At 43.1% G+C, this 21,442-nt stretch overlaps 1 protein-coding gene across 2 annotated transcripts in view; it reads left to right on the plus strand.

The window, feature by feature from the left end:
- The window catches only part of TTC7A (tetratricopeptide repeat domain 7A), a 1,654,710-nt gene that overhangs the window by 662,718 nt on the left and 970,550 nt on the right, over nucleotides 1-21,442 (plus strand). For both annotated transcript variants that reach the window (XM_069234028.1, XM_069234029.1), the window contains exon 6: nucleotides 9,193-9,271. In XM_069234028.1, the coding sequence (XP_069090129.1) occupies nucleotides 9,193-9,271 (79 nt within the window). The remainder of the gene's footprint in view (nucleotides 1-9,192; nucleotides 9,272-21,442) is intronic.

Raw genomic sequence — 21,442 nt, forward strand, 5'->3', positions numbered from 1 at the left:
TGAAGAAGACTGTGTGAACATTGCGCTCGTTCAGCTTTGTAACTGAATTGCTAAATAGTTTCTTTATAGGTGCTTCTAGCTCTCTGATTCTATACAGATCATGACTAGGTACGCTACACAAAACAGTAGAAAGAAATATTGTAAATATGTGTGTATAGGCTTGGTAATTGCATGTGTACTAATAATAATGGCAATAGTGCTTGGAATGCATGGTAGGGGTGAGAATGAGAAAATTGATGCTTCTACTTTTGCTCCTGTTACTGTCACTGAACTAACCGCACTGAAAAGACTAGAATTAGATGAGAGACACTTGCATGATAAGAAAGAACTTTCGTATAATGTTTTCTATCGCTTGCTAACAGAATATGTTGAGACTATGGATGCGAAAGATTGTTATGTGTGTACACAGATACCGACATCAGTAAAGGAAGGGGTGACTTATCACCACATGCCTCTTACATACGGGATTACATGTAGTATAGTAATGTCTAGATTTTATGGTCAAACTAACATACAGTATTTTTACTCAAATTATGATGTTACCTTTGCATATGTTCCTATAATGGCGCAGCTAAGCCAGATTGCTAAAGATTGGGATGCCAAAATAATGAGGGAATTTTTCGAGCCAATGCAACCTTTTGAAACGGCTCACGCTCATAGGGAAAACCTTACCTGCTCGCTCTCGGCAGTAGAAATAAGCTTTTTAGATCACACAGATGATAGAAGGGCACAAATGAATGCGAAATTAGAAAAAGAACTACATAAGAGGACTTCAGTAGATAATTATGATTTTGCCGCAATAAAGACACAAGGGAGAATAGCTTTAGATGCTTGGCATGTAGGGAAATTTTGTATATATCGAGGTGAATCTTATTATGATAACATTTTTGTAGGAGCGAGTGAGTGTAAACATACGTTTATCTTTAAGGCCAAATGGACATTCATGATGAACGGACTTGACCCTGTCATTCCAGGTGTATATTACATTTGTGGGTATAATGCCTATTATCGTCTTCCAAAGGGATGGTGGGGAAGATGTTATTTGGGTATAGTGTTCCCAAAGGTTTATCAACTGGATGACCTATCGATGATTCCAAAGACATCTGGATCCCATCGTATCCAGAAAAGAGAGACCGCAGCTGCTGTGTTAGGAGATATATTTGGAGCCATGATTCCTTCATTGGGAGTTGTGCTGAATTCCATCAAAATAAGAAAGTTGTCTACTATAGTGGATAACATGTTGACAAAGTTTTCAGGTGCTATAATCCTGATAGATGCTGAACTTGCAGCGGAAAGAGCTATGACTCTTCAAAACAGGCTTGCCTTAGACATTCTTTTAGCAAAGGATGGCGGCGTTTGCAAAATGCTTGGTGCACGACACTGTTGCACGTATATTCCAGATAACAGTGTGAAAATTAAAACTATGCTTGCTAATCTAACAAAAGAGAGTGCAGACTTGAAGGAATTGAAAGAACCAGGAGTGTGGGAGAAGGTTGGAAAAGGACTTGCTTCAGTGGGAAATTGGATTGGGGGAATTTGGAATGGAATATTACTAAAAATAATACAGGGAATACTAATAGTACTAATTTGCATATTTGGAATTTGGGGAATAAAAAGGGGAATAATAATGATTATGGAAAGAATTAAAAGAAGGAAGGAAGAGAAAATGATGAAAAGAATGGCAGAAGAATACAAAGCGAAAACTAGGGGAATTAAAAGGAAAAGAGAACTGACAGAATTTTAATGGAATAAAATTTGTGGGCATGATTTGGTGTGATGACAAGTAGTCATCAGAGGAGGGATTGATGAAGCTGAAATGAAGGTTTTACATTTATTAGCGCTTAAACGTAGTGCTGCAATAATCATGTGTGACTTTAACCGAACTAATAAAGATTGTACGGGGACAAAATGTGCCCTCAGAGTAGTTTGCCAACATTTATAAGCGTGCTTTATATAACGTGATGTATTAGAATTGCACTAATCCGACATAATCGTAAACGTGTGCTATGATTTGCTTGTTTGAAATGTTTTAGTTTAGCATTACTTTAGTGCAGGCTTCGGCCTAGTTGCCTGGTCTCACGGTTTAGATGCTCGTATTTTTCCAATGTGCTATTAAACGTGTATTTCTGCTTGAAGCTGTACTTTTCCACTGAGATCGTTCACATGCTTATCTTAAGGTTTCGTGCCAGCCTGGCATTTTTCTCTTTGCTCCAAGGTCAATCTGCAGGTGCGGACAATGGAAGCTCTGAAAATGAGTTAATTGGTATAAAATGTTGCAACTTGCGTACCCGTCTCCAAGGATAATGTATGCTTAAGTAAAAGCTTGAGAACTGTTGTTTTTGATTGGACAATTTGAAGCTAACCTATGAACCCTCCAATGGAAGACCCTACTGGATTTGAACTGTTGTCTATTTAAACCAGGTGCACGAGAAGAAGGTAGCCATTACCCGACATTGCACCCATTGCGCCATTTTGCAGCTATTATGGCCCACCTTGCTGCGACGCCATTTTGAGAGACTTTGATGCTTTCTCTAATCGAGAGAAAGAGACTTAAATGATTCTTACCCTAGAGACTTTAACTTTGATTTGTCCCTTTGCATGAAGTAGTAGTTTATCTTGCCGCCGTGAGGCAATTGCCCCGTCCACCCCTGCCCCTTTGCCCCGTCCCATGCTGATCGAGAAACGACACCTGTGAGACGAAGACTTCCTTGAATGCTGATCGAAATTGGTAAATATGAAAGGAAATTGTACAATTGCATTGTGTTTCTTTTAGGTAACCAACTGCTGATTTTTTATAAGAGCCCTAGTCAGGAGTTTTTCTAAATTAATGTTGCTAAATTGTTTTGCATGAAGTCCCACATGCCGATGCTAATTTGAGGTTAGATGAGGATTCCCTTTGTTGCACGATGCAATTTGAGACCTTGTTATGCTGACTAAATGTATGCAATTAGCCCCTTACAGATTATAGTTTTAGTGATTTGCATTGCTATCATCGAATGCCTTGTTATTCAAATGCTGCATAGATTGCACCTGTTTCGCCGTTATGGACAGCTATTAATGTTCATTTATGTTTATCATTTGGTGTTGAGACACATCTATATTGTGCTAGCTTTGTTAATATAGGGAAATAAATTCACTAACTTTGAATAAACTGGTGTGATTATTCCTGACTGAAAGGTCAGGGTTCGCCGAAATGTATTCTGGATTAATTGTTAAGTGTTATGTTGATCAGGGCATTGCTTATGTTCGTTATTGATTATTGATTTGATTAACTTGACTGGTTAAGGGTGGAGAGGGTCCCACTTAGCCAAAAGATTAATCGGCCTAAAGAGCGTCCGAAATACAGATAAATTACTAGTACGGAACGCTCTATCATATGTCAGAAGGATTACTGGCATTGTGGGTAACAGCAGCACGGGGACTTTTATTTTAGTTACCCCTGGAGTTTATGATAGACTTCCTTGCATTTTGCGGAGTTGGCAACCAACTTCTAATTATATATCGTTCTGGCCAACCCTGCACGATTTTCTGTGGAATGGTCCTGTGTGCTCAGTCTCCTGGCAAATGCTCTTGTGGTATGTTGCTGGCTAAATTCTGCTGGTGAATTGATTGTTCCCAAAGTTATTTTTAATGTACATGGCTACTGCTCTCACTGGTTCCATCTAGCATGTCATGTTTTGGCCACTTATTCCCCTTGGTGGTATCTGACATGTGCATGAGAGTGCTCGGTGCCTGCGAGGTGGTTTCCGCTATGTTTCTACTGTGCTCCATAGGGTTTCTCTGCACCCCAGATTGCTGACTTTCTTCTCCCTGCACCTGCATGCCACATGCACTGCTCCTCAGTCTCATCCATCATTATAGAATTATGTGTCAAGCCAAATGCAACATCCTAGAGAACACACAACCTTTTGTTGCACTTAACTTTGGCCAAAACCAGTTCCTGCCAGCGACCTGGCCAGCGTATTTTGTGAAAGAAAGAATAGCCCAAAGGCTGCACACCTCTAACACAGAAGAGATTGACTGTCAGCGAAACCCCTGCAAACCTGTCTTTTGTGTTACTACTGACCAGTGCTTAATTTGAGCCAGTGTTTGATAATGCTTGGCACTGGGGCTTAATTTTCAACACTGCACCTATGAGAGTCAACCAGATGTTGATACTGTTGTCTATTGCTAAGGTGAGCACATCAACGGTGTCTATTAATGTGAGTGGCCTGGAATAGGCCGAACTGTTACTTTTGAAGGGGTGCGATGGTTAGTAATGTGGGTACGGGCACTGGCAGTGCGGAGAGGGGTAATGGGGGTGTATGCTGCAGTGGTAGCCTGAGGAGGGCGCTAGCACTTACTATGTTACAAAAAAAGCATTCCTTTAAAGGTGCTGTCTGGGAGCAGTACACAAAGTGAGGGTGAGAGTTTCACCTCAAATAGCAATGGCACACTGAAAGAAACATGTGAATTGAGCTCATTGGTTCCCACTAAACATTTCAAGCTAATCTTGAATCGGAAATGTTGACTCTTGTCAAGTGTCACAGGACAGGATTTTTGCAGAATATCCAGTGTCACCTTCTACTTCAATGAGCTCTGCACACCTGTGCATGCTGGGGAAGGCGAAGACCAGGGGCTGAAATTGTGTCTCTCCCCTTTTTACAGGTAGGTACTATACTTCAAGGACTAAGGAAGAAACTCTGCTGGTGAAGGACACAGGGAAGTGGGGGGATGGACCAGACCCATTTAGCTAGAGTCAGCGTTTAGTGTTCAGAATCCTCAGAGATGCCAACAATGGGAGCCTAGAACTGGAGACCAGCCTAACTTCTAAAGTTCCTCATGAACAACTTCAAAGCCTGTGTGCTTCATCCAGCTGCTACTGTGTGAGAGCTAAATTGAACAAGTTTATGATTGTGTGAGGTTTGTGTGTCTACACCCTGCATTGTCGCTATTTCTTCACCAACTTCTAACAGTGTAATGACTGTGTCTGTACCTTGCAGTGTGAGCTTGTTTGCTTCTACTTCTGCTGCCGCCAATTTCCATCCAAGTCCATGTGTTGCACCCTTCATTGCTTCTGCAGCAGATGACATTGAGAGCTACTGTGCTGCACCGTGCGTTGCCAGTCCTGTATCATGATTGATGCAGGTGTGACCCTGTGTGCAGCATCCCCCATTTCATGAAAAAGTCTTCTTCCTTAGCGACAGGGATTACGCAGGTCACTGCAGCCTCTGCGATGAAGTGTGGGTCCAGCCCTTCAGGGGCCCCCAACCCTCCAGGATGCCCCATTTCAACCCGAGGCCAATGAATGCTTGTAAGATATGGGAGAATGAGGGGCCCTTCTTCACATTCTGCAGGGGGTCAATCATTTTGCATTACGTCACTGCTTCCCCCGCAACCAGCTCTGATGGGCGGCCTGAGTACTTGCCTGTGCTGCTGCCCCTCTTCTTTCTTGATCTGGGCTCATCGCCCGCAGCACCACAATACCCGCAAACCTTGAAGGGGTGATCGCTTCTGAGTGGCGCAGTCCCTCTGTGTGACTCCCATGCTATCACTTGGGAAAAACAGTCTGAGAGACAGAATCAGGCATGGAACTCTACTTACCAGCAGATGTCGAGCTTTACTATAGGACGTGATTCAATCCTATCGTGGCGTGTAAACCTTGTCAGCTGTGAAACCGAAGAGTGATGTAGCAGCTGAATGGAGGGCCACCCTTAGAGCGAAATGTTTGTCATTAAACGTATTAAGTCACTGGGCATACCACCTTGATGATCATAAAAGTGTTATGATTTTTTACACAAGAATAATCCTCCGTAGAGATTATATTTATCGTGAGTGGCATGTGCTGCTTGGTAAGGTGTTCTTCTCCCTGCCAGCATGTAAGAGTAAGCGTTGACCCTTCCGTCTCGCTGCATCCTGAAAAGCAAAGTCTACAGATGAGATACTTAACAATAAATTGAGCTCACTAAAGTACCTGGTTCATCCGTCTCTAAAGTCAGTGGCACTGCTTGCCATGAGGTTTGCCTAAGTGCACATGAGTCATGCAGACACTGGATAACAGGCCTGACATCACATGAGCACATACAGATAGGGAGCCATGCCAATAGGGAATAAGGGGGAGGGGAGAGCATAGCAGTGTTGCTTCAACATTTGATTGCAAAATCGTGCAGAAAGAATCCCACATTCCTTGATCTTTAACTATTTAGGGGGTGATTCTAAGTCTGGCGGGCGGCGGAGGCCGCCCGCCAGACTTCCCCCTCCAAAATACCGCTCCGCGGTCGAAAGACCGCTGAGGGTATTTTGGGTTTTGCACTGGGCTGGCGGGCGACCGCCAAAAGGCCGCCCGCCAGCCCAGTGCAAAACACCCTTCCCACGAGGACGCCGGCTCAGAATTGAGCCGGCGGAGTGGGAAGGTGCGACGGGTGCAGTTGCACCCGTCGCGAATTTCAGTGTCTGCAAAGCAGACACTGAAATTCTTTTTGGGGCCCTCTTACGGGGGCCCCTGCAGTACCCATGCCATTGGCATGGGCACTGCAGGGGCCCCCAGGGGCCCCGCGACACCCCATACCGCCATCCTGTTCCTGGCGGGAGAACCGCCAGGAACAGGATGGCGGTATGGGGTGTCAGAATCCTCCATGGCGGCGCAGCTTGCTGCGCCGCCATGGAGGATTCATTTGGGCAGCGAAAAACCGGCGGGAGACCGCCGATTTTCCACTTCTGACCGCGGCCGAACCGCCGCGGTCAGAATGCCCAGCGGGGCACCGCCAGCTTGCTCCCGTCATTTTAGCCCTGGCGGTCTTGGACCGCCAGGGTTAGAATGACCCCCTTAGTGTTGAACGACTCTTGTGTAAAATAATATTTGGTCAGGCCCCTCAAAGATCAGCCCCCTCCAAATGAAACTGCAAATCTTTCACAATCCCTGATCTGTATGCTTCCATAATGTGTGGATTCTCGTTTTAATGAGAGAAACGGTTGAAAAGTTAGTGAATGTCCATGGGACCACTGACGTTACCGATCTTAAATTATCCTTGAGGTAGAGCGAGTGTACGGCATTGGGAAGTCAACGCCACCTTTGTCTGACGTGGACCAGTGACTGTCCAATAACAATGCCCTTTCCATTCTCCTGGTTTCTGGTGAATACCCATAGATTCGGTTTCCGGTCACTGAGTTGACGGCACGTGCTCCGAGTGCAGTGGAATGGTGTGCAGTGGTTCGTGTCACCCTGTTATCCCCGCTTGCTCACTGGTGCTCTTTCAAGTTTTATCACTGTACATTTTAATCTTATTTTTCATTATAATATGGAGAAGTCATGCGCTCTACAATATAGCTGTAGAAATTGCTGCAGCATTAACACAATATTATCCGTTACAGATTCTGTACGATGTACACAGATGCACCCCGTCATCAAACTCTCAACCTTGCTTTCAATAAAGATTACTAAGGAATATTAGTACAACTGAAATATTTCTTAACTACCGGGAATATCGGTTTTATTTTATTTTGTCGAAAGCATTCTAGATTTGTAAACGTTATAAAAAATAATAATTATTCACCTCTTAGAATTGCTAGCTCGTTTGGGCACTAGTTATTAACAAGGTACAGACATCTGGCCGAGCCAAGCATGGATTAATGTCATCTTTGTCTGCTGGATCTGTGAAGCGTGAGTAGCCACTGCTGCAAATTACACCAGAGTGGATTCACTTAGTGGAGCAACTCTATAGATCACTTGTGGGCATAGGCCCCGCCCCCTGCCGCCCTGCAAAAAAAAAAATCTATGTGTCCTTGTTTAGCTCAGCATCAATGTTTGAGAGAGACGATTCGGGTTAACCAGAGTTGACATACCCCAAACCAGCATCATTTCAGTTAGGACTGATGTCTGCGTCACTGTGAGGCTACTTGACGCTCTGTCCAGTCACCCGAGTCAACGCTCACTGCTGACATCGCTGGCCTTGATTGCTTCCGACTGCAGATGACCTGAGAAGTGGATATGCTTTTCCAAGGAACACCGGCTCTTTGTATTCAAAGTAACAACCACATTTACACTGCAATGTTGGGGTCAGCAGAGAGGGGTACACAGTAGAGTGAGGCATTGCACACTGCAAAAAGAATAATTAAACATGGTAATTGCATACGTGTAACAACATGAAGGGTGTAAAGTACATAGAAATAATCATTGAAGGAAAAGACCCTGAAGTGTCATGGTCACTCTGAAATGTGTGGATGCATGGCGAGTTTTTGCAACATTAGAGAAAGGTTGGAAATGCCTATTAATTAGCAAGTTCAGAATTGTGTTGAAGATGTGAGTTTTGAGCTTGTCTTTGAACTGTAAAGGAATGAGATTAGGTGCCAGATGTATGAAGCCATGTATCAGTCACAGAACCTGTGATTAACTACATCACAGGCTTTGCAACTGCAATATGACTTTTTTCAAATATACTAAATACACTTTGCAATTTGGTAACTGTTTACCAATTAGCAAAACGGATTTTAAAATGCATACCGAATTACTACGTGGAAGGGGCATCTTTAGCGCTTTCGTTCCAAAATGTCAATCAGAAAGATGTGCAACAATGGCCTACAACCGACACTTCAAAGCAGATGACGTCCCATTCCAGAGGGGGAAAGGGAGTCTCTGTGGGACCTCCCTTTAATAAATGAAAAAAAATGAGAGTGTTTGGAAGAGGGAAATTGTCCAGAGGACCGACTCTAAATACTTAAATAAACATTTTAAAAAAGCAGTACTTTTTTTTCTTAAACGCAGCCCTGTTCCCTTGAAGGAAAATGAGCTGCATTAAAAAAAGTACTTTTTAAAATGTGATGACAGACATGGGGGTTTGCTGACCACAGCAGGCCACCGTCCCTATGATGGCATCCAGATGGAGTGAATCGAAATTTGGAACCTACCTAATGAATACTTATGAGCTTGTTAGAATTGCACCTCACTGCAAATAGTGATTTTGCAAACTGACCTACTAGTGCATAGGTTGGTTTATCAAGTAGCGAAAAGTCAGAGCTTAATATGCTACCACTTTTTTAAATCAATTCTTTGTATATCTTGACCCATGTATACAGGTTCTCAGTTGGATTTTCTAGGTATTTGAACATATTTGATATATATCATTACACTTTTGTGGTTTGGTCTAGCTTTGAATTTTTGATAGCTCCATAAGAAAACCTTGTTTACAAGCATAACATTTTGTTCACTTTTGATAGGAACATTTTGAGAGGAATGAAGGAGCTTCGGGATGTCTTAAGAATTGTGGAAACTAAAGCAACCCAAACCTTTAAAATGGTAAGGATTAACTATATATGCACAAAGTTACATATTGACTCTTTTTCAACTATAATGAAGATGTGGTACCCTAGGTTGACTTTTAAGGGGTCGTAGTCTGCCTCAGAGGGCTCAGGTAGTAATAGGACTAAGAGAGAGGACTGTTGGCACATTTCACACATTTACCATATTTACCTATCTTAGACGAGTGCTGTACTTTTGATACTTTATTGACACAAGTGCCCTTGTCAAAGATTGAGGTACCAAATATCAAGGAAAAGGGGTAGGAAAAGACCAAAAGAACTATACATAGACTCAACCGTCCTTCCCAAAAATATCTCAATCATTGGCGAATTGTCAAGAATGGGAGGTGACACAGTCAATCCAACTGCTACTACTGTATATAGTTCCTTAGACTCTCAAGGCATTTATTGACGTATCCATGATAAGAAGCCTGTTGGTTCCTGCTTACTCCATCAATGCTTAATTTGTGGAGGTATTTGATGGTGCACCAGCACTTATTTATGGCAGTCCACCACATTGCGGCGCTATCTGTCTCTTTTTGATAACTCCAGACCTTTTTACAATTCCATATACTTTAAAAACAAATGAAACCATCCAGTCAATACCATTCTCACAGCTTAATGTACCCAGCCATTGTCCCAAATGGGAAGTTTGCTTGAGTTTTATGGTTAGACGGAAGTGCTGGAAACGGCCTTTGGCAGAGCTGGAAGCAGCAGTGTGTGGTGTGAGCTGCAGTGGTCGTCTGAGAAGTATATTGGTGCCTGGCACTTACTTTTTACAACTTAAGCACTTGTTATAGTTTTATTGAATTGTTTTCAGTCGTGCCTTGCTCATTAGGGCTTTAGGGCTTTGCCCAACTGCTTAGGACTGGATGCCCTCACTATATCGTCCTACTCCAAAGGAGCATTCCCTGCCACTTATGCCCTTTACTTGGGTGTGCCTTCATTCAGTTTCTTTTCCTTCTTCTTCCTTCTTCTCGTGCACGGGGCAGCAGAACATCCATACCTAAAGCACATTGGCAGTGGCTGCTTTGTAGAAGACTAGAGAAGGGAAGCAGCCTGGGTTTATGGGGCGCTCCGTCACACATCTGGAGAGGAGCTCAGATGTTTTGCCTGGCACTCCCTGGGACTGTCTGATCCCGTGCACTTGATGCTCTGTGCCCGCCCTCACTTCTGCTGACGCGATTCTGGCCCATAGACCCCCAGGCTCCCCACATCCCTACCACGGGGAGCAGAAAGAGGATGCAATGCAGAACTTTGCTCACCCATCAGAGACAGCGAAGAACCGCTGTGCGAGCGTTGCTAAGTTCTGAGCAGTGCTTCATTTATAAAATAATAAGTTCAAAGGCTCAAAATATTTGCCAGGAGACCACTGCAGTTGGCACTAACTCTGCAGTCTCTGCCAGTGCTGCCAAATACGAGCACCAACAACACAGACGTAACTATTAGAGTCTTACAACTGTAACAGTTTGGACTATTCCAGGTCCCCAGAAGCTGTAACAATGGCCTGAGCACCCTGGTACTTTCGTAATCGTATATTGAATTGGTGTTTTGTTTTATTAAATAGACCGACAGCACCGCCATATGGTAGACTGCCCTAGGAATATGCAGGTGTTATGAAATAAGTGCTGGAACCCCGCACAGCAACCACTGGCACAAACTAAGCACTAGTTTTGGATTGCCATTAAAAAACATCTGGATTCTTTTCTTCACAGATTTACAATTTTTCTGCCACCTGCACACATTGTTGTAAGCTGCCAGATCTGCCCATGTTATTATTGTCGCTCATTGACCTGAATGATTTATGCTGCTTTTACACTACTGCTGTAATAGCTTGTCTAAGGGCAGTGATGTTTATATTCAAGTGATTTATAGGAGTTAAAGTGCAAGAGAATACCAAAGAAAGGAATATACCGAAAGTCTATTAAAATGCAATAGTGGCACTCGAAATAAATCATCCGGAATAAAAAACAGAGAAGTTCAAGAATTTACTTACAAATACGTACAATTAAACTACTGAACAATGCCTAAAAGATCATTGCAATATTAATCGTCAAAGGCCCTAAGGTTTCCCCACCAGAAAAAGCAGTGGTGTAGAGTTGAATGGCAAAGAGTGCATTGGCATAGATTAGAGTGGTACAGGGTAGAGTAGAGGGACATAGTGTGCAGTGGCATGGAGTAGTGCAGAGTGCAGTAGCATGGAGTGGTGTAAAGTGAAGTGGTGCAGAGTAGAGGGCAGTGGTGTGGAGTGGTGCAGAGTGGTTCAGAGTGGAGTATTCATGTGGGATAGCACACTGCCATTACAGACAACACGTTTTCAATTGAAATGGCCATTACATTTGCGAAGACATCCAGCTTTACTAATAAAACTATACAGTACACAGACGAAAATGTGTGGAAATTGCATCACCTAGTTTAATCATTCCTTTTGATCATATTAAATTATTTGTTTCCAACACACTTCAGAAATAAATAATGTGCTTCATTTGTGCATTCATAATTCTGATTATTCTGTCATACACAGTTAATTTAAATGTTGTTGTGTGCTAGAAAAAAAATACTCTTTCCTATCCCCAGTATCCATCAAGATTTTCACATAAACCCTATCACTTTGAAGTCACAATAAGTAAAATAAACAAGCACCATTGGAAGACAGTACCTAACATTTGGCCTCAGCATCTGAATGCACAGCAAATGTCACGAGATAAGAACAAGATTTACAGGCCTTTTTACAGAAAGCTAGTTTGTGGAAGAATACAGAAAACACGCTTTAGGCAATGGGAGGGACAAACTGAACCTGGAGAGCCTAAGGTAAATAAAGCCAGCAAATGGAAAGCTAGAAAGTGTGAGTTACAAACCACAACAATAATGGTAATCAACAAGCAGAATACATTCCTAGGTCAACTTTCTGAAAGTCCCCAAGATGTCTTTAGCGAACCAGACAGCTGCGCCGTCTGGGAGGCTGCGAAAAATCCTAAAAATGATCCAGGTTCGGTGTTGCAGAACGGATAGACTGCAGCTTCTGATGGCCCACTGCAAGTACTACCTGCACCCCTCCTCCAATATGAAAATGCAGAAATTTGACCCAGCCTAAGCTTCAACATCCACCTCCCTGTTATAATGTTTTTTAAATATGGTTCTATTTTCTCTCTGTAGTCAGTATGCCGCAAGTGTTCCAACTAATTTTGCCCTATGCAGTCCTATATATCTTTTCTAAATGCAGCCTCTTTAACCATACTTTTTATCCTCTTTTTTCTACTTGCAATTGATGTTTCAACATTTTCCAATAAACACCTTTGTCTAATAAACACTTTTATCCACGTTGTAAGACAAAATAGGGTATGTCTGTATTTTAAGAACAATCCAACTGTATGAAGCAAAGAAGAGACAATAATTTATTGGTCACTGGTAATATCTGAATACCAGCTAAGCCAAATTCAAGTCGTAATGCCCTGTTAACTGTACCCCTTGGTAGACCAAGCCACTTCTTCCAAATATTTGTTTCCCCTTTTTGGATGAGGCTACAGGATTTCTCCACCAGGATCTAACTAAAAAGAGTAAAAGATTTACTATTTTCTACACACAGGCCTCCTTTCGGACTTTACTGACTAATGCCCCAAAGAGAAAACCAATCTTCTCAAAGGCTCAGCCATCATCTTGACTCTTTGTTCCAATCAGACAATGTAGCTATTAAAATTCACGATACTTGTAAAAACTATACGTAGATATGTATAGTCTTTCACAGATTTGAGTGGTTCACTATTTATCCACCATTTTGGTATTGTATTCCACATCAGCCTTGTACTGAAAACCATCTCTTTTGTTAAGGAAGCATTTATTTTGAGTTTGTTTACTTCACAATATTTTCTAAGTTCATTCAGTTGTCTTTGCAAGCCAACAGGGGGTTGGTCAATAAGGACAGTATAGTCGACCTAAAATATATGAGAGATAGTATCCTGTCCTAATTTTGGAGGAAAAGAATGAATAGAACTCTGATCTACAGTATTAATGGGGACAACTTCCAACCAGGCCTAGGTTTCAGTCAACAGAAATATACACACCAAGGCTTGTACTTTCACTTTCCTATTATAAACAGAGGCCTCAGAGTCACAAGCATGTTAATTGTTATTCACTGAATAACCAGGCCTGGCTCCTCCTCATGGTAGTGTACTCTTCCAGCTAAGTGTATTTCATTAAGTGTGCTGTGTCTTCTTAGCTAAGTTAGCAGTCATTTTCTGGAGAATGCATCCTGTACTTGCAGAGACTCACTTCTTTTAAAACTCCTACGGCTATACTATAGGATTTTATGTCTTATTTACACGACTATTTATGATTTGCCTGAAGTGTATATAAGCAAAAAAAATATATATTTTTCATGGAAATGTCTTTACCAAAAAACACAGAAGCCGATATTTGAATGCGTCTTTTGTGCTGTGGGAAGTATTGATGTTGCCTCGACCCCACCGGTGCAGTTGCTGCTGCTGAACCTATTTAGTGATTGGAAAACACATTTATTGACAGCCTTTCGATCTGTTATGATCACCACTTATAATTCTGACTTTTGGTGCCTGAACCTGTAGGATTAGTGTAGATTTGGCACGCCGTTTTATGTCCGAACTTGAAAGGTTTTTGAAACTTTAGTTTTAGCTCAGCAATCTGAGCTTGTAAACTTTGTTCAAACCGAGGGGGGCGACTCTGCCGGAGGCCTGAGATTGTGAGATCTGTGTGCGTAGCTTTTCATTTGCCACCCTGGCTTCCAAGTAGACCTTCAGTCATATGGAGAATTAAATAATCTTCTCGAAAGGGGCAGGATAGGAGAAAGAAGGAGGTCTACGGTAGAAATGTGCGGGGTGGAGAGATGGCTTGCTCACTTCACTCGGTCGAATTTGAAATAGAAATGTAAAAATAGAAAAGATCACCAGCCGCCACTCAGTGTTTCATGTGAACCTGTTATTATATTTTGCATGTCATTGTTTTGTTCCTTCAAACAGACAAAAGAAGGTCCTCTCATTTGTTTGTGTGTCAGTTTAAACTCTTGTAGCAAGGAACCCTGCACTTTCTCATGTGTATATTTATAGCTATTTCTAGGTAGACAGTACGAGGTACAATTGGAAATAAACAAATGAATAAGAAATGGACCGTTACGTGTCCATTTTTAAATGGACGGATTTTTCGTGCGGACAGTAAAATACTGTAGATCGGCTATTTTGATGCTGTGCTTTGGATGCAGTGGGTTGGCCTCTCATATTGATTGGTGTACAAATGAGCTGCTCTTGAGCTAGGTATTCAACAATTTAGCACGCGAATGAGTGGTTTCTTTTGTTTCAGGGTGGTCAATAGCAGTGTTTTGTCTTTATGTGCTTTTTAAGTCTCGGCTCTAGACGGTCTCGAACCAAGTCATGCTGTATCTACTGTTGTGGGCTTCAGTCCGCCCATAGGCTTGCCATTTGCTGGCACCATTGTCACTCCATTTTGCCTGCTCCCATTTGTCAAGGGCATGCACATGTCATGTTGCTTCCGGTGATTAGCCCTCCCCGAAAGAACCGCCTAACTTCTAGTAACCATACGCAGCGGCCATTGTAGGGCTTTGTTTTGGGACTTCTTTGTTTATGCGTGTTGTACATCCACAGAGGCACTGAAAACTGTGGCGATACTCAATTATTTATTCGACAGCTGCTGCCCCTACTTCTTTTTTGGGGGATGTCTGCCCTGCCTGCATATAAGTATTGTAGTGATTAATGTTCTGAAACATTCTGTGTTTCTGACAATGTTAATAAGAAAGCCCTTCCACAGAGTGAGATTGCTTGGCACCATCGAACATGGATAAAGACAGGCTTGTACCAACCTCTGTCTTCCTTCTACCTAATGTAAAGGTGAAATAGAAATGAGCCTTTTTTTTTTTTTTTTTTTGTGCCTCAGTACCTCTGGTTCATATGTTAGTGGAACAGGGCACTAGGGCTAAGATGTCCTCGATTCGCCCCTTCATGTCTGGCATTATGAAGATAGACAGCGTGCACATGCTACAATTCCTAACTGCAGCAGAGTGTGCAATGTTCAGAAGAGGCATAAATGGAGGAAAAGAGTGTCGGATGGTCTTGAGTCAATATGTCATTTACAGACAACAGTTTAGCCAAGATTTCACTAATGAACATTTGGCTGTCTTGTTGGAGCCAAGTCTCGTCCGCTGCTGCGTCAGTCATCAAGTATAGCCAACGTTAAACACAAATGTTTAACATCATGGGTAATAGTCACAATGGACATGACTTAAATTTCAAGTGCTTTCTCACTTTGCCAGAGATCCTCTCCCTCTTGCCCCCTGCACATCTGTCACGCATGGCCAGGCAGCACAGCCCAGTCAGAAGAAAACCCGCATTTCCCTATATGCCTCAGGTAAACTGGATTCTCCCTTAGGTAAGACAGCCTGTTATCAACCCTCTGCCATTAACAACGCTTCTAGACCTCCCATCCCAGAGAATGGCACCCCCTTCTGCCTGCAGAGAATGTCACAACTTGTCCCCTTTCAAAGAATGCCACTACTGACAACACCACAGCCTCTCTTCATTCTTCCAATTCCAACAGCCCTACTCCCTCTGTTCCTTCTTCTAACTCCAACAACACCAATTCCTCCCTTCTTCCTTCCAACCCCGACAGCACCTCTCGCACCCTTCCTTCTTCCAACTCCGACAGCACCAATCCCTCTCTTCCTTCTTCCAACTCTGACAGCACCACACCCTCTCTTGGATCTTGCAGAAAAGTCACCCATAGTCAGTCCCATGTGGAACGTCTTAAAGTTTTATTAAAGAGATTTGAGACCATGTATCTAGGGAGAAAGACGTACGCTCTTCCACCTCAGATAAATAATAGCAATCTGCTCCCGGTGCAACATGCACCATGCAAAGAATAACCTTAGATGACCAACCCCCCTAGTTCACTTGTCTCTAGCCTTAACTTCCACCAAGAATAATATTCTTTGAAAAATACCAACATTTTTGTACCACTGTCAGAGACTTCTGACATCTCTCCTATCGACCCAGTAGAAAGTGCCCAAACTGTGTCATCCCTGAAAAAGAAATTACACAGTGTGCCCACCTCTCTAGCAGAGCCCACACTTTTTACTTACCCCTTAGTCAAGGCTGACCCCTCTGCTCTTTTTTCAAGGGACTCTGATAGTTGAATAGCAACCAACCTCACCCCTGGCTAAGCTGATCACTCTCCCCTTCTGCCTCCAACTTGTCCCTGTTCGGAGAATACCACCTGTCCACCCACGTCTGACAAAACCATTTCCTCTACTCCTCCTTCCATCTTTGTCAACACCACTCCCTCTCTTCATTCTTCCATCTCCGACAACACAACTCCATCTGTTCCTTCATGCAGGAAAATCACTTGTGGTACATTCTTTGCAAGCCAATAGAACTCTGCAGTCTGAGAGCTATAGGTGTTGCCAATGTTAATGCATTTGTGTATATATATCAATTAAAACAGCCCCAGAGCTATACACAAATGCATATACATTGCCAATGCCTATAGCGCTCGGATTGCTAAGACGTATTGGCTTTGTCAGTGCTTGTTTTACTAAGGTGACTACCCTTTGGCAGGAGAGTGATGAAAGGGCTGAGTGCATCAAATGCAACACATATCCTGCAGGTGTATGTTTTTCTATCAGAACATGGATAAAAACACACCATGATATATCCGTTGTGGATATCAAGTAAGCAGTAAGTGGGCACCATATGTCTCTAGGGCGTGGGGATGCTGGCAATTCCTCAGCATATAGCTTCAGCTGCTGCTCCTTGCAATACACCACTGTTGAAGTTTGAGTGCATATCTTTCCCCCCCAGTTCATGACCACTCGTCTTTTTGCTAACAGTAGTGCCACCACCACAAACCTATGCTTCCGACAACACAACTCCATCTGTTCCTTCATGCAGGAAAATCACATGTCGTACATTCTTTGCAAGCCAATAGAACTCTGCAGTCTGAGAGCTATAGGTGTTGCCAATGTTAATGCATTTGTGTATATATATATCAATTAAAACAGCCCCAGAGCTATACACAAATGCATATACATTGCCAATGCCTATAGCGCTCAGATTGCCAAGACGTATTGGCTTTGTCAGTGCTTGTTTTACTAAGGTGACTACCCTTTGGCAGAAGAGTGATGAAAGGGCTGAGTGCATCAAATGCAACACATATCCTGCAGGTGTATGTTTTTCTATCAGAACATGGATAAAAACACACCATGATATATCCGTTGTGGATATCAAGTAAGCAGTAAGTGGGCACCATATGTCTCTAGGGCGTGGGGATGCTGGCAATTCCTCAGCATATAGCTTCAGCTGCTGCTCCTTGCAATACACCACTGTTGAAGTTTGGGTGCATATCTTTCCCCCCCAGTTCATGACCACTCGTCTTTTTGCTAACAGTAGTGCCACCACCACAAACCTATGCTGAGGTGGCTGCAACATTTTAACCAAGCCAAGAACACACATCTGAGGAGTGCAGCCAACCGGTTCCATTACCATAGTCGAGACATCGTGCATCACCACCACCCACATTTGATTGACTGGGGAACACATCAAGGCTAGGTGTATAAAATCTGCATTCATTGTTCCGCATCTCGCACAGTGTGCGTCACTCTGCAGCCCATATCTAAAAAGCCTTTGTGGAGGGTAATATATTTGTTGTAGGTACTTAAAATGTATAATTTGCAGGTTACAGTTTGCTGTGAGCATACCCGTATGCAGCAGAAGCCCGACTCCTTCGCAGTTAATGCTGGGTCCAGAAAAGCATTAAATTCATCAAGCGCCCGATTTGTGTCTGTGAGTCCATCGTTCTAAACCACATTATATAGTTTAGTGATGAGGAACCGGTGTGTGGGGCTGGTAAGTAAAATTTGAAGTGTCCCAAGGATAGAAGGTTCTGCAGGGAAGGAGGGGTACAGAGCTTTCATACCTACCCACAGGCAATGTTATTAGAAGGTCAAAAGCGGGGTCTGTTGCTGCCTGGGTGGTAAGTCCACTAACGCAACAAAAGTCCCTCCCAGGAACACATCTTCCATGGCCTTCAACACCGCTCTGTGTAACATGGCAAGTGCTCCAGCCTCACGTGTTACCAAAATCTCCGGGTGGACCTTGAGGGGAGGGGCAGGAGCATACAGTGGGGTTTTTTGGACTCACATTCCTAATACCTTCTAGGGCCATGTGGTATATTTAATAGTGTTAATCGCTGACTGAGAGACATCTACGCACTTATGTGGTAGAAGTGTATCGAGCAGAAGGGGATGGGCATCATCCAACTCTGTTTTCAAATGTGGTATGTAATCATGAGGGTGGTACCAATAATGTGCAAAGTGTGCCTGGGCACGCAAGTGAAATAAGTGCAAATCTGTTGCCTTAAATCCTCCTTGTACATATGGGAGTGCAAGCACATTCCACCTGATTCTAGGTTGCTTTACAGCCATGTTAGTGTAATCATGTTGGACCTAACCGTTTTTTTAAAACTGTTAGGACAACATAATAGGTATGTTAATGAACAGGGAAAGAAATCTGGGGTGCACAATCATCCTCAAGATTGCTATCCTGTCCACCAAGGGCAGGGACAATCTGGACTATCTGGAAACCTGCTCTTCCAATTTCGAGATTGCTCATCCATAATTTTTCCCCAAAACCAGCTCCGGGTCTCTGTGTACCCAGACCCCGAGATATTTAACAGGGTCGACCCACCGTCCCAAAGGGAAATCAAGCGGGTATGACTGTGTATTTGGTGTCCAGGGGATTATGATTGACTTCGACCAGTTAATACTTAACCCACAATGCCGTTCAAAGCAAACATATTCTCGAGTCATCGGTGATAAGTGGAGGGTGGGGTTGAGGACATATAACACCATGTCATCTGCATGTAATGATATACTGACAGGCTGCAGTCGAAAGTGCAATGCTGAATCTGCATGTCTCTGGTGTATTGTACGCACTAGAGGCACAAGGGTGAGTGTAAATAACAACGGGGACAGTGGGTAACCTTGCCACATGCCCCTTTGTATAGGTAGCAGTTCTGATATGTTACCATTAACCTGTACCCTGACGACCGGGTTGGTACATAGCAGACGTGGCCACCTAAAAAAGGACTGGGGCATCCCCATCCATTGTAATACTGTGAATATGAACGGGCACTCAACAGAATCAGAAGCTTTAGTGGCTTCCAGTTCCATAATGGGGTCGAGCTGGTGCAGGAGGGGGAAAAGGGGTTGCAAGTTATGTGTTATGGAGCGAGTGGGTATTAAGCCTGATTGAGCTGGCAGCACCATTTTCATCAGCAAGAGCCGCATTCTAGAGGCCCTAACTTTGGCCAGAATTTTGGCATCAATATTAATTATTGAAAACGTTTTGTAGGACTAGCAGCATCCTGGCTATTTATCAGGTTTGAGTAATGTAATGATTAAAGCATCGGGGAGGGATGGAGGTAAGATCTGCTTATGATATGCCTTTTCATACTTCGCATGCAGGTATGGCGCCAGTAGGTCCACAAATTCTTTACAGAATTCGTCCGTTAAGTCATCCATACCTGGTGCCATCCCATTTAGGAGCAAGTGTGTTTTTTCCTTAACTTCCTCCACAGTGATGGGATGCACCAAATATTCGAGCTGTCCTAAAGACAGCCATGCCAGAGCTATATTCTCCAGATATTCCGCAATCTCCACCTCTGACGCTGTTCCTCTGGTGGCACATAGTTGCATGTACAAGTCAGAGAACACCTTTGTGTTGGCCGGTGTGTCATAGCAATCCTCACCTCGAGTGTCTACGATGTTGACAATGTGAGTGTGTGCCCATTGAGCCCTCAATTGATGGGCCAGATTATGCACTGGGCAACCACCCTCTCCATACGCTTGCACCACATGGTGGTGCAAAACATAATGAATTTCCCACTCTGTGATAGCATTGCAGGATTTCATCCGATCTCTAATTGCGGCAAGAGTCTACTTCATAATCCCTTTCCAGACTATCATGTGCATTTTTGCAGCTTGTATTATCAGGAGTGCCTTCTTCCAAGATTGTATGGAATTCTGTGTTATGAGTCATTTGGAAGAGTATCAGAGGAAAAGGCTGGGCAGAGGAGCAAACAGTCTTGTTCTATAAGTACGAGTGAAAGATTGGCTAATTCCAGCTGACATATGGTGTGTAAGTGCTCAGTAAATATGTGAACAAGGTATGGAGAGACGGTTTTGGTATGATTCTATTGACAAGATGGTTGTATGTGGCAACTAATGGCACTGTATCTGTATTTTTTTGTATGCTGAAAACTGATTTAAAAAACCATGATGACCCAATTATTGTACCTCCTTCAGCCAAAACACAGATTTAGCATACTAAGGGTTGCTTCTAATTGTTTTAACCTGTATAAAACCTTATCCAGTATTTTATCACATGTGATTCCATCTATCCTATAAATTGAGAACCATTTAGGGATTCCAAACACTTAATCGAAATATTTAAACTATTTTGTCACCAGTTGCTTAAGAACAGAATCAGCTAAGGCTACATAGAAAGGCATTTGCCAAACTGGGAATAAGCCTTTCGGTGTAATAAACTCTGGGCAATAGCTTGCTTAATCTCCACAACGGCCCCAACAGCGCTGGGATGCCTGGCTTCACCTTGGAGGTTGCCCAGGAGTGGGCACCTCACAGGGAAAAGCCAGGAGGGGTTCCATAGCGGTATGCGTACAGCCCCTTGAGACCCTAACTGGTGTGTAGTGCGCTATACAAGTACGAAGTTTACAGTTTACAGTAGATGGCAAATTGAGGTTGTCTACCCAAATGGTTTGATTTACAGAGCTGAGAAAAATGTATATGTTCAAATTGCCATTTTCTGTTTCACTGCTAAGGAAGGAGAAACACACAGAAAAGATCACACATGGATTGACATTCTTTGACTAACTTGTTCCTGACACTGAGGTGGACATTTTGCAACTGGGGCTTTACTGGGATACAATTGTCTTTTATGTTAATCCTGTGCAACTTCCCATGGAACATTCTCGCCGTAAAAGCAATAACTTCAGGGAGCCTGCTCATAATGTTAGTGTTAATATTGTGTTTGTTCACTGTGCACGTGACATGGCCAACACTTGTTCACAAGCCCTGGCCTCAATGTTAACTTGAACTTTCCCATGCTTTGTC

The sequence above is a fragment of the Pleurodeles waltl genome, chromosome 5 (assembly GCF_031143425.1).
Source record: "Pleurodeles waltl isolate 20211129_DDA chromosome 5, aPleWal1.hap1.20221129, whole genome shotgun sequence".
Taxonomy (NCBI): domain Eukaryota; kingdom Metazoa; phylum Chordata; class Amphibia; order Caudata; family Salamandridae; genus Pleurodeles; species Pleurodeles waltl.